The sequence below is a fragment of the Bactrocera oleae genome, chromosome 5 (genome assembly GCF_042242935.1).
Source record: "Bactrocera oleae isolate idBacOlea1 chromosome 5, idBacOlea1, whole genome shotgun sequence".
NCBI classification, from domain to species: Eukaryota; Metazoa; Arthropoda; class Insecta; order Diptera; family Tephritidae; genus Bactrocera; species Bactrocera oleae.
In genome coordinates, this window is record NC_091539.1 from 35,670,870 (window position 1) to 35,697,599 (window position 26,730).

The window sequence follows — 26,730 nt, forward strand, 5'->3', positions numbered from 1 at the left end:
TAATATTTTTTAAAAGTTTTATTTGCTAATAATAGTTTACACAATATTAAAAAAAATTACAAAAGCTTTCTGTTGGCAATTTCTGATTTATTATTTTTTAGTATTTTATTTTCTAGTTTTTGCACGAATTATTGTTCGATAACTCTTTTATTTTATACCTTTACATATTTTTCAAATTAATTTAGTTTGTTTTTTCATGTCCTAATCGATTTTACAAGCGCGTCCCCAAAAGGTAAAGAGCAAGAAACTTACTTAGAAAACGCTAAAAACAGCAAAAACAACTCGGTACATGACTAGTAAACTAATACACGCAGACAGCGCTAGTAATTAAGACAGCTAACTAAATTATCAATTAAACCATATATTAGAGTTAATTAAATAAATGCTCAAAATTCTATTTAAAAAAAGAAGTAGAAGAAGAAAAAAAACAAATTAAAGTACAAATGCGAACAGTTAGCCACACGAGTGGTTTTGTGTGTCCGTCCGCGTTCGCTTAAATAGCTAACTATTGCAATTACAACTACTCGCTTATTTTTGTTGCCTTCTGCCTTGTTTTCTGCTCAATTAAAAAAGCCCTAAAAGACCTGTTCACAGCTCGCTTGGCTAACCAATTGTCCGTCCGCACACCATTTGACGTCCAGTCTGTCTACAAGACAGTCAGTTTGTCGTCTTAACGACGTGAGCTGACTACTGACGATTTGACTGAACTGCCGCAAAAGACATTGCTTACAACTAATAAGCAACAACAACGCTAAACACAAAAATAACAAAAACAATTTTCTTTTTTTCTCGCATAAGGTTGCCCATAAATGGCCAGCAGACGGTGCGACGAATAAACTAACAACAATAACACTGCAAAAACAATAAAAAAGCATAGCAATACTACAAATATACATATATAACAACAATAAAGTGCAACAATACAAATGGGCCTGAGAAAAAAGCGCTTTAACAACAAATTTGTCTTTATTTCGCCAAACGTTCAAACTGTTCGTTGCAAATGAGCAACACATAGGAAAAACGCTCAAGTGAGTGGAAGAAAATTTCAGCGGAAAAATTAAAAGATTTCAGACGCGGCCGCAGCGCTAAATGTATGTAAGTGTGTGTGATGTTGCAGCAACAGCATGTAGTGGCAATGTTGCTGAGAAAGTCAATAAAGACACAAGCGGCAACATTGAAGACAGTGAGTGAAGAGGTGGAAAACTTGGAGGCCAAAGAGAGTGTGCATATGATTGTATGTTTGTATGTATGTATGTGTATAGGTGCATTAAACTAAGATTTTATTAGACTTTCAGCTATTAGCAATGAAATAACGGCAATAAATGCTTATACAACAACAAAAATGGCGTTGATTTGCTAAGAAAATAGGAATAAATCATTTTCGATTGTCACTGATGAACTCTGACTGTCGCTAAAGTTTCGGAGAAATATTAAATCATAAGCTCAAATTAATTGATTATCATTGGAGAGGGGTATTAGGTCGAAAAACAATATAAACATAATAAATAAATTCGATTGTAAAGACAAAAAGTATTGTCTTACTGATTAATGCGAATAGTATCAAAATTATTATTTATTGGGAAAACCATTTTTATACAAGTATAGAGCTTTTAATGAGCTTTTTAGTGGCTTGTCAGGGGTCGCTAGATATAGTTTAAGTTAATTTTAGCTTATGAAGATGGCAAACTTTTTAAAAATCCTCTTAAATCAAATGAGGACAAGAAAGCTTAAACACATACAATGCATAAATCTTATTCACAGGCATTCATCTATATTTATGGTATCCAATTAATACGAATCAAATACTTATTTGCAATAACACACTTATTTTTTAATTACACAGAAGAAATTGATTTAATTATTTCTCCTTTTCATAAAGCATGCAACTTGTACATGTTGCACACCTTTATATAAGGCTAATATGGACAAATAAGGTCGTTGCTTGTGCGCGGAGTCATCGAGACGCATCGATTGACGCTATTTGATTAAACGAAAATTAGACTTATACAGAAATAACGGTGGAAAATTACTTGTGTTTATTTTCGAAATCTTTTCAGCTTTATTGAGGTAGTGAGAAATTTAAAGCTGTGGTATTTAGTTTGTGGTGTAAAGAACTAATGAAACATAACAGAAGACAAATGACTTCTTTCATAATAAAACATATAATTGTAATTAAACTTTTTTAAACACTGAAAGAATGTAAAAAATAAAAATGTAATTCAATTTTAAAAAATAAAATTTTTTATTTAAAAAATTGTAGTTCCATATTTTTTCTCTAAGACAATTTTCAATACAAAAAAAAACCTTAAGGGGTTATATCCACTTGTGAACTTCGATCGAAAATCTATTGTGCATATGCTTGAGAATATTATCCAAAAATTAAAAGTTCATCTGGCACATGGAGACAGAGATATGAACGTATTTGTAAGACTTTTTAACTTAGTGAAATCGGCTGTCAAAACTTTAAACACGTTTTTCTCTAAAAGCTGTTTTCAGAGTCGGTGAGGAAAGCTTCTCCAAAACAACTGGACCGACTGATTTTTTAACTGAAATTTACACACGACCAAAGATATATTTTTCAGGTTATGATCGAAGGTATAAGGTTCTTGATAATAATTTCGATTACTTAAGCAATTTTAAATAACGACTTTTTTTTGTCAAAATTTAAAATAAAAAAAACTGGTACTTTGATTTCGATTTTACATGTATTCATCTATTTTAATAATAATTTTTTTTTTGTTTTTTTGATTTAAGATTTTAAGCAGCAACATCTTCTTCACTGCCAGACACCAATTTTCGGAGGTTCTCTTGGAAATCGCCTATGTCATCAAAATAAGCCAACATTTTTCAAAATACAACGCCGATGATTACAGTAGATTACATTTTGTAAATGCTGTAAAAGTATAATTGTGTATATCGCGTTTGCTCAGAATTGTAAGTGGATATCACATCTTTGTAAAATGTTATTAAAAAATTTAAATTTAATGATTAAAATAAATATTACTTTTATTTCTTTTTTCTAAAGAAACATTGTTTTTTAAATTCTAAGTTAATAGGTATACATTACTTTTATTAAGTATTATTTTTCATATATAAAAATGTTCAAGAATTATTTTGTTTTTGAATTTAATGTATAAATAAAGTGACTTATGAACAAAAACGATAAAAAGTATGTATTGTGACGGAAACGATTCTGGTAAAGGAGAAAACACACAGGCATTGTTACACTCATAGCTGATGGATTATTAGAATTGCAAGGGAAATTTAAACATTATATAATATATTTCCTAATTTAATTGTTTTTTAATTTTAATTAAAATTAAAATTTATATTGTTTTCACCAGGGACTATATTAAATAAACACATTATGGCCATATGTACATACGTAAATATGTATATGGAAAAACATATGTTCCAACATAAATCAAATACGCTTAATTTCCAATGATTTATTATTAATAAATATTTGAGTAGAAAGAAATCCGAAAATAGCACTATAACGAAAGATAAAACCGAAAATATTGGCGTAGAAACCGATTGAAATTTAATAGATTTTCAAGAAAAAGTAAATAAAAAACAAGTAAGGAAGGGCTAAGTTCGGATGCAACCGAACATTTTATACTCTCGCAAAATCAAATGGTATACTCGTTTAAGATTTCTTTGTGGATTGACCGATATTTTCGGTAAAAGGTCAACTATGTGCACTGGGGTCCACATATTCAGTACTTAGGGGCGTGGTTGTAATCCAATTTCGCCCATTTTCGCACTATGACATAGAAATATGAAAAGAACGTTATGCACCGAATTTTGTAGAAATCGGTTAAGCAGATCTAAAGATATGGGTTTTCACCTAAAAGTGGGCTGTGCCACGCCCACTGTGTATAATTTTGAACGCGGTTCCTATAAAGTCATCTCATACCATCCCAGAGATAAAATTTAATGTCTCTGGCGTGTTTAGTGCTTGATTTATCGCGCTTTTAGTAGTTTTTAACAGTACCGTTATATGGGTAGTGGGCGGAGTTGCCACCCGATTTCAACTATTTTCACACCGTCAATAGAAGTGCTAAAAACATTTTCTTCCAGTGAATTTTGTTATTATAGCATTAGCGGTTTAGGAGATATGCACATTAAACCTATTAGAGGCGGGACCACGCCCACTTTTTTAAAAAAAATTTTAACTGCAGATGCTCCTCTCTAATGTGATCCTGTGTACCAAATAACAGTCTTGTATCTTATTTCGGAGCTTAGTTATGGCAATTTATTTGTTTTTGATTAATGGCGTTTTTTGGGCGTGGCAGTGGTCCGATTACGCCCATCTGCCATATCAACCGTCTCACGGTACCAAGAAACATGTCTACTAAATTTCATAAAGATATCTCAATTTTTACTCAAGTTAGAGCTTGCACGGACGGACGGACAGACGGACAGACAGTCACCCGGATTTCAACTCGTCTCTTCATCCTGATCATATATATATGTATATATAACCCTATATCTATCTCGATTAGTTTTAGGTGATACAAGCAACCGTTAGATGAACAAAACTATTATACTCTGTAGCAACAGGTTGCGAGAGTATAATAATAAAGGAAATATGAAATATGCACAATCGGAGGAACGATAATATGGGAAATATGCATAAAGCAAATAAACGCACAATTGTTATTATCTTTGTTGTTGTTGTATATATGTATAATTGGCCAATGAACTGTGCAAACGGAATATCGAATGCGTATTGTATTACCGCTGTTTTCAATTTTTTAATTATTTTTTTTTTACTACAACCATAGCAGCCAATAATAATAATAATATTATGTTATTGTTGAGCAGTGGTTCGTCTCAGCGGTTATTTGCCTCTTTTAAATATCTTGCTGCTAGGGGTTTGTTGCTGTTGTAACTGTTTGCCGCCAGCAAAATTCAACACGCACATTAAAACAATAATTAAGCGTATGGCCGCAGCAAGCGTAAGCTCATATGATATAATGATAATGGAGAGGGAAAATTTGCATATAAAATCTTTAGCAGTATTTTGCTGCAAACTGAGGATAACGCTATCGGTCGATGTGGTTTTCAAATAATAAATAAATATATTTTTAATAAATATTTGTATATAATTATTATTGGTAGTGTCTAAGATTATTTAAATAAAAATCTCAGTCGCATTACCGAGTGCTCAACAATAATCAGTGGAACATTCACCACTGCATTTCGAAATAGTGTAATTACTGAACTACTTCAAAAGGAACCGGATTTAGAAATATGAATGAAATCTAAATCACTTTTTAATGCAATCCTTCAATATGCTTGAGCTGCATGCCTTGTGTTTTATTTTACTTCTTCCCAAATTCTTTAATTGCCAAAAATAACCGGCAACGACGCACCCAAAGGTTACACCAACAGGTATAAATACTAAGTGGAATTGTGAGAGACTTCCTACCAAGATAAATGATTTAATGCCACACAAATTACTGCATATGAATCAATCTATATATACATTCACATAAAAGTATATTCAGCCGTAATTATCAGCCGACGGAAATGTCTAATTATCGCACAAAATCTCGTGGCTTAAGATATGCACTTCTAATCGATTAAATAATTATTAACGAAATTAAATTTGTTTGTCTATATAAATACTTTTACGAGCAGTTAATACTCATGCAAAGCGCTGACAGTACTTCGATTTAATCTTTGATTCCTTAGGAGTCTTCTCTTAATTGGTTAGTGGTAGTATACTCGTAAATGCGGCCTTTAATTTGTTTCTGGTGTAATCAGAACAGGAGGTAATTTAAAAATAATATTATCTATCTACACATAAAGTAATGGATAGTAATGCTTAGATATCTACGTGGAAAAAAGTCTGTTCATAAATGCAATCTGAATGATAAGCTTTGCATAATCCGATTAGACAAATATTTCTAGTTATGGATTTTCACTGCAATTGCATTGTAATTCTTTTATAATTAAAAATACTTTAGTACAAATTTTTATTAACGTAACTTAATTGCACAATTTTAGTTCCATTATTCGGGAATCATATCAACCATTACTGATTCCAATGAACGGAAAAGCTTTTGAATTAGCGATTTAAAGGTTATTGGGTAATCAATACTCAGCACAAAACTTGCGTAAGTAATCTTTAAGGTAATTATACCCGGATTATGCTACATATATGAGGTGCAATAAGGACTTAATGAGTCTCCACACATATCATTATTAATTATTAATTAGTCGCAAATCAATATCGTTAGCATGTAATTAGAAATTGATTAGTTGTAAAATTCTAAAACTCTTAGAACTAGAAAAACATACAGTCCGTAAAAGCTAATATAATTCTTTGCACACATTCTTTGCATGGATTTCGAAATACTATAGAGACCAAGATTTTAGAATTGAATTGAAGGAAAGTGGACATAGAAGAAGTAATATCTGTTCAGATTGCTCCAAACTGAGTGAGTAAGGAGATCTACTCTACTAATTTACTATTTAATAAATACAAGTAGTATTTTCTGCTCTCGGTTCTTGAATCGTTATGTAAACAAAAATACTCTGAAAGTCTTAATTTGACAACTAAAATACCAACAGTTCTAAGAAAAAACTCTCTAACATTTCCAGAAGGTCTTGAAACCAGCGATCGACTATTAACCATGCAAATCACCTGGACACGATTTCTAGATGTAAATTTTCTTGAAATTACTTTTTTCTCAATGCACCTTACTTTTACTTACATGATTAACTAACTACATGCAAACACACATACACATACATACATCTGGAAGTAAACTGTTTAATATATGTCACTTTTGCATATGAAACTAGAAATTCTAGTCGAGGAGGAAGCGATAACTTAGTAAATCATTAAGTTTATTTTTACGATGGGATATGAACTAGTTACAACGAGACATCGGTATAAATATAGCTTATAACTATGTGTTTGTGCATAAAATTAGAGAAGTGAGTCACAACGCTACTAATTGAAAATAAGAAACTGTGAACGCTTATTGAATTATGGATTTGTGAAAATCAATTAGCTGAGCACAACACACACGGGCGGTGAAGTTCAATGAGCATGTGGTTAGATCGGTTGTGAGCATTTAGTGCAATGTTTAACCACTTGTGGATTCATATAACATAGATGGTAGAACAACTTTAGATAATTATTGCAGATATACATGTGTATATGTATGTATGTATGTGATAATACATATAAAGAATTGAGAAATTATAATTGACGAGATCAAAAATTCGATGTGAATCTTATTGAAAATAATGGGAAACTTAAAAACGCTTTTTTTTTAAATTGCTTTCCTAAAGTATATGAGGTCCACCAAACACATACATACAAAACATATTGTACATATAATTCATTATGCGAAGCAGCAGATTTTTTGGGATTATCAAAATCATGCAATAGATAAATATCCATTCGAAAAATATCCCGAGGTAGTGACCAGCAAAAACAAACGCTGTTTTCAGAATCGGTAAGGAAAATTTCTTCGAAATGGCTGGATCGTTCAACTTGCAAATTTCATAGAACTTTCTGAGATATATTTGCCAGGTAACTGTCGAATTAATTAGATGTTTGGATTTGACATAAATTTATGTAGAACAAGTAAGGAAGGGCTAAGTTCGGATGTAACCGAACATTTTATACTCTCGCAAAATCAAATGGTATACTCGTTTAAGATTTCTTTGTGGATTAACCGATATTTTCGGTAAAAGGTCAACTATAGGCACTGGGTCCACATATGCAGTACCTAGGGGTTTGAACAGTTTTGGTTCGATTTAGACAATTTTTGGTCACCAGGTGGCATACTTTAAATGTATTATTCACGGAAAGTTTTACCCCGATATAATCATTGTTGCTTGATATGCATAGTGGAAAGTGAAAGAATCAGATGGAATTAAAAATGGTGTTATATGGAAAATAGGCACGGTTGTAGTCCGATTTCGCCCACTTTCGTACTATAACATAGAAATATGAGGAGAATATTATGTACCGAATTTGGTTGAAATCGGTTAAGCAGATCCCAAGATATGGGTTTTCACCTAAAATTGGGCGGTGCCACGCCCTCTATCTAATTAATTAAAGTCATCGCATACCATCCCATAGATAAAATTTAATATTTCTGCCGTATTTAGTGCTTGATTTATCGCGCTTTTAGTAGTTTTTAACAGTACCGTTATATGGGGAGTGGGCGGGGTTGTCACCCGATTTCACCCATTTTCACATCGTAGATAGTGCTAAAAACATTTGTTCTCAGTGAATTTTGTTGTTATAACTTCAGTGGTATAGGAGATATGCACATTAAACTTATTAGGGGGCGGGACCACGCCCACTTTTAAATAAAATTTTAAACTGCAGATGCCCCTTCCCAATGTGATCCTGTATACCAAAGAAGAGTCTTGTATATTGTTGTGTAGCTTAGTTATGGCAATTTATTTGTTTTTGATTAATGGCGTTTTGTGGGCGTGGCAGTGGTCCTATTACGCTCATCTGCCATATCAACCGTCTCACGGTACCAAGAAATATGTCTACCAACTTTCATAAAAATATCTCAATTTTTACTCAAGTTAGAGCTTGCACGGACGGACGGACGGACGGACAGACAGTCACCCGGATTTCAACTCGTCCCTTCATCCTGATCATTTATATATACATAACCCTATATCTAACTCGATTAGTTTTAGGTGATACAAGCAACCGTTAGACGAACAAAACTATTATACTCTATAGCAACAAATTGCGAGAGTATACAAATTTTCCTAGCCGCCAGATATCAATCTTCGGGCGTCCGCCTGAAGTACGGCTTCAGGAACAATGAAACGTTTGAAAAATTTTTCAAAATATATCGCCGATAATTAAATAACATAGAATTCTGTGAATGCGCAATATTTTTATTGATATCAAATAAAACGCCTCTTCAAATAAAAAAATTCACAAAAAAAAGCGTGTTTTCTGATTTGCAAATGGATATAATCCCTTAACAATGCAGTTGACTTGCGGTACGGTTACTAATGCTGCATGCAGTATACCCAAAATTAGGAACACTTTGGTAATGAGACTTACCTTGGCAGACTTTTATTAAAATTGTATGGGATTTTTTTCTGAAAATCTTACCAAATTTTCACCATGTCACTACTACAACACCACCTTCACATTTATTTCGGCACTCATTTTTCTCACCACACAAGTTTAGCTCAAGCGCCATAAATCGCTGACAACGTCAAATTAAATGCAAAAATAAAATAATAATAATAAAAAACCAACAAATTTTAACGCCACCAACTACAATCACTAAATATCGAAAAACACATGTTTCGATCGCACTTTAGTTGCTACCAAAAAATAAAGCAGCAACAACAACTAATTGACATTACACTTTGTTAGCATTTATCTATTAGTTCTAGTTTAATTTATTTGAATTACTTTTTTTTGCTTTATGATGCCATTAGCCCACCTAGTTGCGCCGGTTAGGTGGCTTCAGAGTTTTGTAACTATTATGTGCAGATAAAAGGTAAAAAAATGAAGACAAATAAATAAAATTAAGTATGTTAATGAAACCACATAAAAGCAGAGAAAAATCACATTTAATTTGTTTGATTGTCGATTGCTCTAACACAAAACCGGAAATTCGAAGCCCATGAGGCACCCGCTGACACCAACCGGCGTACGGGTGTGTGTGCACGCTCTTGTGGCGGCACCAGAAAGCAAGTAACAATAAATTTTAGCCCCGCAAACGCATACAAACGTACACATACGATTTATATATATATATATATTTGTTTGTAAAGAATGTAGTCTATGGCACCATATGTGGCAGCAAAGTCTATATGTATATGTGTATGTGTGTGTACTACAAAACTAAAACCAAACTCGTGCCCAATGGGACGGAGCGTTCACAATGTTCGCTTCTACAGTGCTAGTGTTCCAATGCGCATGCGCTTTCGTCTACTACTTGACGGCTCAGCCAATCAGCAAGCGCGCGACATGGCATTCGCGACGCCACCATTTTCGTATGCAAATAAACGCACGGTTTTGTGTTTTATTTTTTAATCTATTCACATTTTGTCAATTTAATTCAATTCCGAATTGCAAATATATTAAACGCTACTCACTGATTTATCTTAATCGCTTTTATATTTTAATTGTGCCGATCTATCGCATTATTTATGGCGTACAGTTCGTTAGTGAGATTTAGTGGAAGCGACATTAGAAATGTCATTTGGTTTAGTCAAACAAAAGGAGCGAAAATATAATGGCTCGAAAGCCATACGAAAGGCATGCGCGGGGGCCGCGCATTAAATGCTGTGTGTTTGGTGCGACAAAACGTTACAAAAACAAAGCGCGGGACTTAAACGAGCGCGCGATCCATTCAATAATCATTAGATTATACGAAAAATTTGGTATAATATATGCATAAAGATTTGTATTTCAATACTTTTTTTAAATTTTCATCGCTTCGTTTAACATTTTTTTTTATCGCTTTAACACTTTGTTGTTTTTTTCACTTTTTTCTTTGCGCGCTAAATGAAAATTTATTGCAGTTATTTGCTTCGTTTGTTTCAAATGCAAATTTGTTCCACCAAACACAGTTAATTTTATTTATTTAGCCGATTTTTATACGGTTTAATAAATAAGCGATTTTTGTGGAATTACAATTAATAGAGCAAGATCTCGGCGATATTTTATCGATCGCATTGATTTTGGTTTCAAAAGTGTTGCTTAACATTTTGTACAACAAGCATTTAATTTGCATGAAACAAATTCGCGCGCAATCAATATTCCCACACGCAGAGGTCGAGCACGACAACTCGTGCAGCTGAGGGACACGCCAAAGTTTTTTTTGGACAGTTGATTTATGTTTGAAAGCAATAAGTTAATTAAGTTTCCAAAGGCACTTGATTTCTAAGCGGATTCATTAAAGCAAATATAAAAAAAAATAATTTGTTTTCACTTACTGATAGGAGCCATGTGTATTTTTGCAGGTGCCGCCATGTTTGCACGGATTCGCCTCACACTCGATCACATCTTCAGCACAGGTTTGCCCTTTAAAACCTTTCGGGCATATGCATTTGAAACTATTGCCGCCGGCAACGGAGGTGCAGGTTCCACCGTTGTGGCAGGGTGATGTGGCACAGAGATTCTGAGTCTCGCAGTATTCACCTAGAAAGTAAGAAGATGTAGACGGATTTATTTAAACTAGTATTAATATAAGTTTTCCAAATTTATATAAACTAAAAAATCTGCCAATGACTCGATCCTTAATAAAATAGCAAACTAGATAGGTGGCATCACTTTCGACAGCAATATTTGTATATTTTAATATACACCCCGATTTTTAATAATATATGTACATATGTATGTATGTTGGAAAAACAGACAAGCGTGTCTCCTAAGTTCACGGAACCCTAATATTTACCAGATCGATGTCTATTCTAGTTATCACTCACAGCTCCCAGTTGGAAACAATTTGTCTCACTCACTCGGAATTCTGAGTATTTCACTTGTAAATTTCGGGCTCCCGAATTTCTGATTTAAAAATCTGGATCCCGATCCCGAATTGAATTTAATAACCATACTTTATGGTATTATATACCTTTATTCTCATTGTCCTACTGACTCAAAGCGTTTCTTTAAAAATTAAGCCGTCGATGGTTTGTATACACTAAAAACTGAAAACTCGGGTTTCTGAATTTCTGAGTTTGAAATTTCGGGATTCCGAATTTAATTTCATAACCAAAACGTAACAAGCTATAATTTAGTTGTATTACTGAGCTGAATATGTAGTTTTTCTTGTAATTTTTCCATACAAGTAATTCACTCAACTTACCTGTATAGCCATTCATGCAGGAACAACTGTAATCGTCCAATGTTTTGAGGTTACAAGAACCGCCATTACGGCAAGGCGATGAATCACAGGCATTCGGCACACGTATCTCGCATAAAGACTCGGTAAAGCCGAGCGGACATATGCAAGAGATGCTAAGGCGATCATTACGATATGAGGGTTGACAGGTGCCGCCATTCTGACAGCGCAGCAAACCGGTAAAGCAAGGATTCAGATGTTCACAATATTCGCCGACATAGCGTGAGCTGCAACTGTTATGAGAGTAAATAGAAAAAGCAAAATATTAGTAAATTGCTAATGCATAGAAAATTGCTTATAAAAAATAAAATGTAGGTTATCTGTAGTTATATAAATGAAAAAATTAAACTTATAAAATCGTTACTGTCACTTTGGAATCTCGACGCCCTTCCTTAGTTTACAAACAACTCAGTTAAATGTTTTCATAGTAAATTTTTGACCATTCAATTTGCGGCATTCAGATTTATTTCCCATAAAACAAAACAACATTTATTCTTTATACACAAATGAAATGCACGCTTTCTTTCGGGCCAAACAAAAAGCTTTTGTCCTTCACAAATGTTTCGTGTCGGTTCACCACAAAAATCTGACCTCTTTTCCAATAACCCTTTCTCTTTAGCATAACAAATTATCTTTTCTTAAATTAATCCTCCGAGCAGCTGCTTCTCCATTATATACACTTTAAATAATTAATGATGTAAGTCGCTATTTTGTCATTTCCTGTTTTGACACCCAGCACTAAGAATGAATGAGTAGACCGAATCATAACAATGAAGATACAAAACACCAACAACAAAAATTCCCTAATCAACCTTTTGAATGCACATGACGATTTACAACAGATTACCGCTGTGGTTCTTCATAAAAAAACACACACACAAAAACTGGTTTAGCTGCAACTACAATATGCCACTAATATAAGACTGATACGCATAAAAAAATGAGGGAATTATATTTAATGTGCATTGGGCCAAAACGGTAAGAAAACACTCAAAAAGCGAATTCAGAAATGACAAAAAGTAAAAGGCTAGGGCTTTGCACGCCAAGTGTAATAAACAAAAGCGAGAAATAATAAAAGTATATCGGCGCCCTTTGGCTATGCCTACCGGAGCATGGGGGACCGCTATAAGCGCACTTCTCGGCGACAATTAATAGTTGTGCCACGGCTGATTTTACTCTTGTTACACATACATACAAATAAAAATGTATTGTATATACGCATACTTATTTACGATTGCATTTGAATATTTTCTTTTTATTTTGGTTAACATAGCTTATATGAACGCATTAATTGAAGCTCAAGGCCTAAAATCACCCCACACACATTAAAGGCGAGCGAATGATATAGTGTATAAAGCCAAGAGAAAGAACAGTGCACAAAAAATTAAAAGAAGTCAAATAGGAAGACGGTAATAAACAAAAAAAAATAAGTAAAATAAAAAAGAAGAATCAAACAACAAAAATTCATATATTGTATATGAAAAAGCAAAAATACTGCAGGAAAGCTCGGAAAGGTGGTAAATTCTAAGGGAACGAAAAAAATGAAATCAGTTTGTTTGAAAAAAGTTATACTTTCCTTTTACTAAAAATGAACATGTATATATTTTTTTTGGAGAAAGAAAAGGCTTAGAGACTACTTTCGAAACAGGAATGAAAAGTTCGTATCGCAGAAAAACAGAATTTTTGTAGCCCAATTCTATTCGATAGTTTCCATAGAGGGCGATAACCAGATTATATGACATTTTGATAACATTTTGGTACTGTCACTTTTCTATTACTTCAAAGAGGTCTCATTCTCGGGATTACCTCTTCATTGCCGCTAAATTTCTTTCCAGTGGTAGTTTTTTTGAGGTGTGAGGATACGAAGAATTCATTGATTTAAGAGAGAGTATTTTCAATCCATCTATTACTTTAAAGAAAATTATCTCTCAGTTTCAAGAATGAACTTATTTTTGAAAACTAAAACATCTCCAAAATTCACCAATTTCATATGGAATATGTTTTCGTCGAAATACCAGATAATCAGTGAGTAAATAAAATATTGTTAAACAGTTTTTTTTCGTGTTAATGGAAACGAAATGTACAAAACATTACGGTACAGAGTACATTAGCGCCGCATAAATTTCGACTGCTTTTCCTATCCCCTAAATACATAGAGGAATATAATTATTGAGCGAAAATCGCAAAATGATGTTGGTTTCCAAAGCCATATCTAACATAAAAAACCTTTTGTAATTATTTTATTTCATACAAAAATTTTTTTCATACATTTCTTTACCTTAATAAATACTAGTTTCTTTAGGCTACAAATTGTTCAAAAAAAAATATATTTTTTTTGGTTTTAATAAATTTTTACCAAACATATAAGGTACAATGTTTTCTTTGCTCTTAAACAGTTCCAATGCCACATAGTGCTTCCCTGAAGTTCTCATATCCTTCCTTAATTTGTTGGTATATATATATATATATATAAATAAAACTTGAAACTCAAAAAACTCTCCACTCCACCAGTTTCAACATCTACATACCATGCTACATGAGTGAGCGACTTTGTGTGTTGCACTGTTTATGTCATTCTGCACGTTCCGTAATTTGATATTCAATAGGCGTGGGATAGTGTGGGAAGCTTACAAGCGGCGGCACAGCTCGAGTGTTGTGACAACAAAATGCAGGCAATGAAGTATTTAACTGTCGAGTAAACAAGACCAGGCTAAGTAAACAAATTTCCCTCACGTGTTTGAGCCAACCAAAATGTGGACGTACAAGTATTGTATATGTATGTATGCGGATAGTTATTACAGTTATGTGTTGTATGCGTATGCGGCACAAGCTTTGTAGATTAGAGAAAACGAGTTAAAGATGAGCATTGGACCTAATTAATTAGCAGATACATAAAAAAAAGACGTTAACAAGTGCTCCTAAGTTGAAGCTCCAATAAAAAAATGATGGCTAACAGCTGCTTATCCTACACAGAGTACCGTTTAATTTTGGCTCACCGGCTAAATGTATTTTTTCTTCAGCTGTTAATATGCGGATTGCTGATGCACGTCGACGCACATTTATGTAAGTACCACACGTCCGCGTACGCTGCGCGCCACACAAACGCATTCCGCGGCGCTAAATACAGTGTGGAGAGTTGAGCTGGACTTAAATATTTGCACGCATAAGGCTCGGCGGAGAAAAACACAACCAAACTAAACTAAAAGTTGGCGTTGGTAAGTAAATCAATGAGCGAATGTAATGTGAACAGAAAGCTACAACAACAACAATTTCCAAGATACACCACGGTCGATGGAACATTTTCCCCTGAGAAAAATTGTGCAATGTTGCAAGTATGCGCTCGAACAATGCGACAATTGTGTGCGTTCAATTGCATTTTAAGAGTAGCGCCGATAATAAAATAACAGTCATCGATACAACGACAACATTGTTATGCCATAAGTGCGCCATCAGCGTCAATGTAGGCGTTTTAGTGCGAAGCAATGAATAGTCATTGAGGAGTAGAAATTTTGCGGAAAATAATGAAAGTAGTTAAGTAACTATTATTGGAAAATATGCAAGTAGAATATTTGTAACAGATACGCAAGAATATAATAAGTAAAAAAAAATTTATTAATTTATAAAATTTGTTTAAAAGAACCACACAAAAAAATAATGGAAGATAAAATTTAAATGAAAGAAAAAATCAAATTTAATTCAAAAAAAATAAATAAATAAATATACCAAGCTAATATAAAGTAAAACAAATTAAAATAAAAAAAATATTATGGACATTAAACTAAATACATCCGACTATAATAAGTTTGGAATAAAGTAATAAAAAATTAAATTGAAATATAGTCAATTTAAAAAAATCTTATAAATACAAGAAAAAACGTCTAATTTGTCTGCTCTGGTGCATTTCTTATACATAGTTCAATTTTTATGGCAGCTTTATTCTATAGAAGTATGTTTGGAGATTATACTGCTACCTTTTTTTCACTTTGATCATTTATATATGTATGTACATATATATTTTATAGAGTCTCGAACGTTTTCTTCGTGGCAGACTTAAAATACCCTGCTTAGGGCATAAAAATTAAAGGCATTAAAACAACTCAAGTAATACGTCCAATTAACTTAGAAAAAAATCATAAAAAATATCAATAATTTTGCTTGCCACACAACTTCCACTCAATTCCACAAATTTTCCAATTTTGCAGCATAATGTGCAAACAAATATTACTCAGCTGACCCGAAGCACCAACGAGCAAACATAAATGTGCTTCCATTTGCGGCCGCACGCATGTGGCATACAACGTACTTACATTTGACCTGAAAAATGTTTCTGCCAGCAAGCCGCAGCCAGCAGCTAACACTTTCCTCAAAAAGCACACATCAACATTTTCAAATTCCATTTGCATGCGGCACAGGTCTCAGGCTGGACCATTTGTTGGCAACAAGCAGCTGAGCTTGCGCTCGCCCAGATAAGCTCTTGCGAAAAGATCGTAACATTTGTGCCAATCCAGGTGTAGATCAGTAGCAACAGAGTAAAAAAAGAAACAACAACAAAATCTAAGGTAGGCTTACGAAGCGTGGCAGATTTACAGCAGCTAGTAATCGACAGCTTAGTTTCAACTGTGCATGTTCATGTGTATATATGTATGGAGGTATATAAGAACGTAAAAGCGCTGTGGCAAGTAAATTTAACCCAGTTAGTTTGGCAGTAAAATTCGTGCTCGGGATGTTGGAGCGTTGAAAATCTCAGCTGCAACATCAACGTGCTGTTGTTGTTGCATGTATTTATGTATGTACTAGGCTGCCCGTTGGGCAGTAGTAAAGCCTTTCGCTGCAGCAACAACAACCACACTGTGTTTTCGCTGTCGGTAATAGGCGAGCCTTTATCGACCCACTGATCTCTCAGGTTCACATTGACGATCAGGCTCAAGTGTTATGCACTTTTTCGCCAATTTCAGTTACTCACCGATTGCTTACTACTGCCCATCTTATTCTATTTTCACCGCTAACTTTGTGGTGTTGTATCGTCGAGCGCTACTCGCGATCGCAGCGCGTTAAAGCGATGAGTTGCACGTCGCTACTACTTGTTGTTAGTTGTGTGGCAAATACAAGTTGTGGCAACTTTATACTACACATGTTGTTGGTTTTCTATTTGCTGTATTTGTTGTGGCTGTTGCTTTCATGTATTGGCGCTTGATCATATCGACGATCGTAATCGCGCTGCGGCAACTTGTAAAATTAAATTGCTGGTAAAAATCGAACACATTGCAAAGCGCCACAAGGCAGTACAACATGAACAAGAAGAACAAATACAAAAACAATAAAAATAGCCACTGCAAGCAAATACATGCTGCAATACCTAATGAATCGAGCGATGGCCAACATGCGATCATGCTACAAATGCTGTGCTACTAAAAGCGCAAGCTTACCACAAACCCACACACACATATTTACACATGTTTATACACATGCAAGCATACAAATATAAGTCTATTGGTGGGAGCTTCTTAGAGTGCAGTTAGTTATTGGCGCGTGTGGTTGTTGCTAGTTGTTGTCATTACCGCTTTTCACCAGCCGCATGTGTGAATTACAGTTAGCAGGCAACATTTTCGATGAGAAATGTTACAATTTTCCCCCGAAGGAGTTGCCACATAGAAATTTTCGCCAATCTATGAGCGTATCAGATTTGTGTTTATTGCTTGCAACAGGGCGTATGGAAGTTTATGGGGAATTATGGAAATTTTAGAAAAATTAGTTATTGTTTTAGTTTTGTAAATAAAATTTTTAGATGAAAGATTTAAATGTTAAAAATGTTAGAAAAAAATTAATTGTATCCCTTATCTTCAAGCAACTCCTTCGCAGCTGTATGCTGATAGTCTAGTACTAGCAAAAAAAATCTTTGGAACACTAAAGATTACAACAAAAAACATTGCAACTTGTCCATATCACAGCAACATCAGCGTTTAAATTAAAAAATTTAACGCTTGTCGCGGCTGGTGTAAAATTAAAATTTCTGATTGCACGCTGCTGATAAGGCCAAATCAAGACAGTAAGCCAACTATTAACAAAAACAAAAAACTCAGCAAATCTTGTTAAAAATACAAAAGCAACAACATTGCGCACACCAAAAGCGATCGCTTAAGCAAAGTGGGTGCAGCGTGTGTGCCGCAAAGCGTTTATTTTGCCGTTTCTTTTTTCGTCTGCCATTCTCAGCCACGCATTGCGTTGCATGTTGCAAGACTAGTTGCCACCTTGCGCTATGCACAATTTGATTGTCACTTGCCACATTTAAATGAACTGTCAGCGCGCGTGAGTGTTGTGTTGCAACACAACAACAACGACCTGTCGCCATGTGGCAGTGAGATGAACGACTGGCCGCATGTCTGACAGTTTGTCACACGGCCGTTAATTTCTGGCGGTTGACAGCATTTTTGTGTCGCACTTTTTGCATACCCTTTACTTTTTGCATTATATAATTTCGAATCAAAAAAGTAGGTTTCGCGTTGGTTTTGTTTTTGTATTCGCTTTAAGGTATTACCCACCTTGTGGTATGCCAGTGGCTATTTTGTCGTACAATTTTAGCCGGTGTGCTAAGTGCTGTAACGCAACAACAACGCATTGCCACTGTAAGTGCCGGTAAGTGCGTGAGTGTGCGAAAGAGCGAGTCAGTGAGTGAGTGGCGCAGCTAATTATGCGAGTGACGCTGATGACAAGCGTAGCAGAATGCAGTAATTGAAATATTTTAAATTTAAAATGAGGAGACACATATATTTATGTGCAACTAAATACATAAATAAAACCAATCCATGTAAAAAAGTTTTTACCCGAAATTTTTTTTTACTAAAATAATTATGTCATTTTAATAGTCATTACATCTATGTTAATGTTATGATTAATTATTTTTTGTGTGTTGCAAATATCAAATATATTTTATATTGGGCACAAATGAATTTTAAGCTTATTTTATTTCTGTATAACGCGAAAACACAAAAAGAAGAAAGAAGAAAAGAAATACATAAAAAAGTTAAAAAAAAGAAGAAGAAAAGCAAATAGGGATCAATTATTAATTTAACACTTATAATATGAACCTCTCAGCCCACTATATATTTAAGGCGATCGTTTGTCTTAACGGTTTGAATTATTTGATCTTTTTGGCATATTTCTAATGGAGTTAGAACTAGAAACACGCACTATAAAGAATTTGATCGAAAGTATGTCGGTTTCCCAGATTTAAAGCCCTAAACCCGGCCACGCGCTCACTATTCACGTCACCCACTCGTCTTTAAACGCGTTTTCCCAAATGTAGTGTTTTCTGAGATTTGCCACGATTCTGAATATATTCGAAAACAGTGAACTATTACTGAATCACAAAATGTTCCACTATGCTTAGATTCAAGCTTTTTTCAAGTTTTTTCAATTTTTTAAACTCTTTATTTGCTTGGCTTGAAAAAAATAGTTAAAAAATGCACGTTTTTATTACTGTCAGTTTGTTAAATTTTCAAAAATCCAAGAAAGCTTGCGTCTAGGCTTAACTGGGGTTAAGTAAAATAAAAATATGGTTTCAAAATTCTGAGGATTAAATCTCTTGTGGAGAAATCGACTTTGTTGCATCGGGAGTGGTGCCTTCAAAATAGCGTTATGAGCAGAGTTTTGAAAAAAAATATTTGTTTTTTATATCTAAGTTAAACAATTAATTAATGGAAAAATCTTGTCCAAAAATGCAGTTGCGAAATTTGATTCATTGTACTATATATAATGCCTTTTTAATTTTTTTTTACAAAAGTATTAGTACGAAATACATCTCATTAAAGAAAAATCATATTAATGGCAACTCGCGCCTAAAAGCATGAGAAATTTAGAATTTTCAATGCTCCAAATTTTTACGCATGCCCAGCTTGCAACTGCCAATGACAAGCGCGACTAAAATGTCTATAGACTTTCATACAAACTCAGACATAGTTGACTACAAATCACAAACAAGAACATAATAATTTTATATAAATATATATAGTATATATATAAGTGTACAAAGAATCACCAGCTGCTAATAAATCAAAACCAACGAGTTAAAGAACTATGTTGCCGAAGTGATGTGTTACGTCTTCGCTTGATGGAAAGGATCTAATTTCTAGACAAGACAACAAAAATATATATATGATAAGTATATATGTACATAAACAAATGAAATGGAAGTTGAGAGCAAAACTATTGCGGCTCCAACAGCATCATCACCACCTCAACCACCACCAACACCTAACCAATCAACGACTTGCATGAAAAATGAAACCGCAACAAATGAAGTTTCTCACGCCGCACATTCATTGCGCATGCTCGTCGTCTATTTAGTACATCAAGTTACAATTTCTTGAAATAATTTTTCAAAATGTACGCGCATATATACGTACGCGCATGCCTGGGAGGAGAAGAATGGCGGAGCAGATAAACGCGCTCAAAAACAATAAATCATCGGCTGTCGGGGGCGGTGATTTCTTAGTGTAAAATAAAGGGCGATACATTTCGGGGCTCCGTACTTTTTTAAAGAAAAAATCACAGATGGTGGTTCGAGCATTTCGACTGGTAACTGGCGAATGACACGCGTGATGTTTTGCTCTAAAGTTGAATCGAAGCGGGATTGTTCGCATATACTTTAGATTTTACATATCCCCGCAGGAAAAAGTCTAACGGTGTGATATTACAAGATCTTGGTGACCAATCGAACGGTCCAAAACGTGAAAATAACTGCTCACCGAAGTGTTCTCTCAATAAATCCATTGATTGATGCGACGTGTGGGAAGTGGCGCCATCTTGTTGTCTTGATGAAACCAATTGTCGCCGAGATCACGAGCTTTAATTTCAGGCATCAAATAGTTGGTTATCATGGCGCGTGCTCACCGGCATCATTTTTGAAGAAGTATGCACCAATGTTTCCACCAGTTCTCACACCAAACTGTTCTTTTTTCTGGATAAAATGGCAGCTCTTGAATCTCTTTAGGTTGCTCAACTGTATTTTGTACGCTTTCAATTTAAGGTCTCGACGTAAAATGCGCCAAGTAGTACCATACGTAAGTCCAAGTTGCTTCGAACGACGCCGAATCGACTCTCCACGGTCTTCGTGTACGCTCTCAGCTACGGCCGTTATACTTCACTGCGTGCTGTACGTGGTCTATTCGGTCGAATATTATCCAATAATGCATGCTGGGTCTCAAAATTGGTGATGGTGTTGCGAATAGTACGCCCAGTAGGCCGATTATGTTGACCATAAGTTGAGCGAAGCGCGTTGATTTTCTTAATAAAGTTGAACGATTTGCAAAACAAAAGGCTATTGAAAAAAACACCTCTAATTGGATGACCCGTTAGTACTAGTCAAATTGATAACTTCGACATACGAGATAGAAGTGTACTGCGTGAGGAAAGGAAAGTTAGAACAGAGAGGAAGTAATTGGCTAGTCCCAGAGAAAGAAGAAAATAGGGTGAAAATCTGAAAAAGGAGTCGAAACAGTTAAGTTAAAGAGTTGGTTAGTTGTATAGGTATCCGACGCCCGTGGTCAATGGCACTTTCATTGGTGGTGGGCAAGTTTAGCATTGCCGAATGCCTTTATTCCTTACTGATGACTTTACGAGGTACGCATATATTTAAAAATGTATATATGCACTGGCCTGAAGAATAGCTGGTCGACAAACATTATAAAAAATTGATATGAAATAAATTCTCATTATGGTTATGTTGAAGTTTCTTCTGTAAATATTTGAATTTTTTAAAAGGAGCTTTTGGTATTCGTATCTATGTTTAATTCTAAAAAGAGTTTTGATGGAAGAGAAAAAAGTATGTAAAAATTAAAATTTGAGGTTAAGTTAACAATTTTTCTTTGCATATACTTTTTTATATGGTACTTTTAGTACTTAGAGCTGTGTTTAATTACAAAAACTGATAATGAAAATGAGAAAAAGTTATGGAAAAATTATCATACAAGTTGGTTAAAAAATTGAGATTATGCTGACGTTTCTTTTTGGAGTATAATGTTTTATATGATATTTTGCGTATTTACAGCTTTGTTTTATTACAAAAGCAAGAGAGACAAAATTGTCATAGATTCAAATTTCCCGACAAAATTTTTTAGGTTATGTTGACGGTTCCTCTTTTATAAATAAATACAATTTTTTATCCGAAGCTTTTAGGGTTAAGAGCTATATTTAATTACAGAAAATGATGAGGAAAAAACGCAAAATATTATTATTTAAATCTTTTTTGATAATTTGTTGAAGGTTATGTCGAGATTGTTCTTAAAAAAAATATAATGTTATAAAATCCTGATATTTTCATTACTAGTATTGATATAAATACATAAATAAATAAAAATACAGAAGAGAATAAAATGTATTTTAATTATTGCATTAATATTGCAAATATGTAAAAAGTATTGATAAATAAATATGCATCCATAAAGAAACTCTAAGGCACACAGCTCTACTTTACTGTGCGTTCAACTAGTGCACAATGCAAACCCCAAAGGCTCAAATGACACGAGGAATTCCAAAGTCTGCGGTTTTGCGTAAACCCAATGACATTTTTCAGCGGCTGGTTGAGGACAGTCACATTAAATTACTAATGCGGTGAGCATGAAAATAGCAACCAAAAACTAGAGGAAGACGAATGCGAAACCTAGAATAGCAGCAGTGCGTAGTGCAACAACAATTTGCAGCTTTTACTGCTTCATCTTTGCCAACACAATTACCGCGTGCAGTAGGCAGCCAAACCGGCAGCAAGCCAAGCGACCTGTTGCACTCCAACACGCCAGCAACATAACTCATACGCTCCCAGCAGCAAATAGTCGACAGCCGACATGCAGCAGCCACAATAACAATCACGTCCCCAGACGCAGGCAGGCAATACGAACTCTCTAAATAAGTATGGCGCAGTGGCCGCCTCGCTGATAGACTAACTGCCACGGCGATTGGGAAAAGCGCGCACGCGTGTTTGGCTCTACGCATGCGCTGAATTAATGCAGCTGCCGAAGACAGCAGCAGCAATGGTGTACGAGTTACTCTCAAGGCGCAGCTGGAACTGTGAGCAATTGCTGATGTGTTGAAGCTGTTGCTGATGCTATGTTGACTAGTGCAGTCGTCTGCAGCAATTGCTGTTGATCGTCGACTACTGTTGTTTTACCACCAACCGCCGGCAACTGTATTAGCTGCGGAGTGATTTGATTTGTAAACGACCAACGTGAGAACTAATAAATGTGTTTTTGATTTGTTGACTCCACACCGCAAAGGAAGACGTATATAGAGTGGTAAAAAATATAAAACTTGCAATCAACTGACCCCACTGAGGGGGATGACTGACTGACTAAACTACAACTGCCAACTAAGCACACATTCGATATCCTCTCAGTTATAGCTGACTGCTTATGAGCGCTCACCACATTTACGATCGTCTATCGTTATTAAATGTTGACCGCATTCATTTTACTGGGACTAAGCCACAGGCCACCACCACTACTAAGCCAGAAAAACGCATGAAATGTGGCAAATCGAAGAAAATATGAAACACACTTCGACGATCGTTGGGTGATCGAGCGATCGCGATCGCACACAAGATTAGTGGCCTAAGTAATGGTACGCTGAAAAGCTGCATTAGGTGAGCTTATTGGGAAATTAACAATAAATTGTATGTCTTCAACTAACTATTTATACAGAAATATACGTATCTATATTAGTATGATCGTTTATAGCGATCGGTAAGTGATCGCGCCGCTGAAAAGCTACTCAATGAGGTGGTAACAGTATGGCGTTGTGGCGCTGTTGCAAGGCAAGCAAGAGTCTGTCACTAAATACTACCAAGTTAGCGGTTATTGCACAGTTGCATTTCGTGCGCGCAATAAGTTTTGAAATGCCTGCACACATGCAGATTTATGAGTCCACATTGGAGTGGCATAAATGGTCCGAATTAAATCGAAATAAAAACTTACAAATAATAAATTGTGCACAATAAATGACCCGAATGTTTTATTTAATGTATTTAAGCAGGCAGACATGATCGGCATAAAGAAGATGGATAGCTGATGACGTCGAGTTGAGAGGTTGGCTCACAATGTTCGCTTTATATACAATAAATTTCGACTTTTGCTCCATGATTTGTTTATGGAAATTGAAAGTAGGTATATTAGGCGGCTTTTGCAATCAAAATCGATTTTCACTGCATTTTGTTATAGTTATATGACTTGAAATTTATTGATTTTTGAGCGCAATATTTATTAAGTTGTAGCTCATTGTTGTTTTCCATACATAAATGCATATATTTTTTTAGATTATATCGTAAATACTGAATTTGCATGTGAATTATGAGTGGCAGCATAACGGTTTTATAGTTTCGGTTACATATAATATTAAAGTTATGTCTCTTTTGCACACGTGTCTGCTCATGTAAGCCGTATGTAAGCATGTTAAGACTAAAGCGGTGTATTACATTTCTGATTTATTTAGATAGTAAGTAAAAGTAAAATATAAAATAAGATATATTTCTGCACTGAAATTTACAAAATAAAGTAAAATTCGATGAAAGCAGTATATTAACCGGAAAGAAACTACATTAAAATAACTTTTAACTGCAGTTGAAAGTGTTTCAATGCATTTGTTTAGCGGTCAACACAATAAAATCACGCAATTTAAGATGCAATTCATATATGACTACATAAAAACTTTACTTAAACCAACTTAACTTAAGAGAGAACAACAAGAGAAAAATTTTTCCGAAATGACTGGACCTATCGACTTGAAAATTTCATATGAATTTTTTAGATACTGTATTTATTAGGTAATTATTAAAGCAACAAGAATTTTGAATAATTCAAAAATTTTAAAGTCACTCTGAAATGTAAATATTTTCACAAAAACGGCCTTATGTTTGAGACACCATCAATTTTTTCAAAAAGATCATTCCAAAATTTTTCAAAATGAATCATCGATAATTGAAAAACATTTAATTCTGTAAATATGCATGATATTTATCTTTTTTTTTGGAAATACTCTTTAAACAAATTGACGAAAAACACGTTTTTTCTGAGTTGATTGATTCAAAATAATCTTTAAATATTAGAAATATTGATTTCGGATTTATGTAGTTTTCAGTAATCTCTACTAAGCACACAATATGTACTCCAAGAAAATCTAAGCAATGATTGAGTTGAGTGAATGTTCTTAGTATCGATATAAAGTACTCAGTTTACCTTATGTGGAAAACTCACAGCGTCGCAAAAGTACTCATTAAAGCTTTAATCCACTCAATTAATGCCCTTAATCTACCTTAATCAATAATGAATCGAGGTAGGTCTCTAAAGTGTCCTGATTTGTGTCTTTTTAATATTTATAATATTATATTAAGTTTTAAGTGTGTCTTTAGAAATAATAATTTTTCAGACATGCTTTTAAAAATAATGCAGTGAATAATTTTTGAAGAATTATACGTACTCTTACTTAAAACGCAATTAATCGTCTGAACTTACTGTTAAATTACATAAAATTGTGACAACATAAAGAATCCTCATAAGTTTTGGGTACTGAAGTACTTAATCTACAATAACAAACTACGAACACTTCAAAGCTTTAAGTTCTAGTAAATATACCTAAATCTAAATTCTAGAACAATTAATATAAATAAAACAGAACATTAATTTTGCAAATTTATAAGACCGGGTTTGAGATATTGTTTCCGAAAATATAATAACTGTTCTTAATACTTAAAATACGTGATAAAAATATATGACAAACATAAGTTTGACATTAAATAACATTTGCTAAATAAATAAAATATATAATTTAAATGTCATAAAAGGCGGCATAAAAAATCCAAGTGCATCCTGTAACTTTGTAAAAATAGATGACTGTTATATAAAATAGGTACATAGTAGTTGTCACAACTCCCTACCCTTTAGTGACTAAAAGTCATATACTATATGGAATGCATCAACTATTCTCCATTAAACACACCCCACTCATGCGATCTTAAGGCTTTGAAACTCTACTCCGTAAGAAGTTACAAACGCGCGTGTCTACTAGCCGATTCTGGTCACGTTTCGAACTGTCATTGTATGCAGAAGGCGAAGGTGGATGTTGGCGGCGAATACATGACATTTTGTGAGCAAATGCCCTGTGGGAAAAAATTTAGCAGAACAGCAATGAAGACAAAATATGGTTGGCGAAATGAAATGGCAGTAAAGACTTTCATTAAAGAGGTAGGCGGCAGAGCAGAAAGTATATGTAGTCGGATAAATTGAGAGCGAAATCAAAAAACTGATACTACTTTAGTTAAAGTTCGTTCAGTATGTAGTTCAATAAAGCAGAGAATACTGTAGCTTGCATTCTACACGCTACCTCTAACTTCTGCTAGAAATATATGAACTCAATCGTCAATGTTAGTCCCACAGCGCGAGCTAACGCGTCATTGAGCCTGATTGGCTGATTGAGAGCAGCTGACTAACTAACTGATCGGCTGACTATGTCGCTCTGACAGTCTGACCGTCGCGCGGGCGGGCAATCCCTGCAGCGCGATAATTACACTTTACAACCATTTTTCGTATCGTAACTGTTTGTGTCTTAGACTTTGGCTTTGGGAGCAACAATTACGAGTGCATTTTTCTTGTTTATCTCCATTTTGCTGTAAGCAATCAAATGCCAGCGTTACGCCAACGCATGCGCAAATGGTCATATGTTTGGAAAGCAAAAGAAAAACTTTAGTACGAGCGAGCGGGAGCACATACAGCAAATCATGCATGCTGGTGCTTTGCGTGCCTCCCACTGTTGCAACAACACCACAACCAAGTTTTCAAACTGCAACGGCAATACAACAACAGTTGTAGTCACTGTTAGT

The 26,730-nt window shown here is 34.5% G+C and overlaps 1 protein-coding gene across 1 annotated transcript in view; it reads right to left on the bottom strand.

Moving 5' to 3' along the window:
* Nucleotides 1-26,730, bottom strand: part of N (neurogenic locus Notch protein) — a 141,684-nt gene that overhangs the window by 41,945 nt on the left and 73,009 nt on the right. Inside the window, exons 3-4 of the mRNA XM_014232084.3 lie at nt 11,835-12,103; nt 10,963-11,167 (exon numbers count right to left, since the gene is read on the bottom strand). Coding sequence (XP_014087559.2) covers nt 10,963-11,167; nt 11,835-12,103 — 474 coding nt within the window. The remainder of the gene's footprint in view (nt 1-10,962; nt 11,168-11,834; nt 12,104-26,730) is intronic.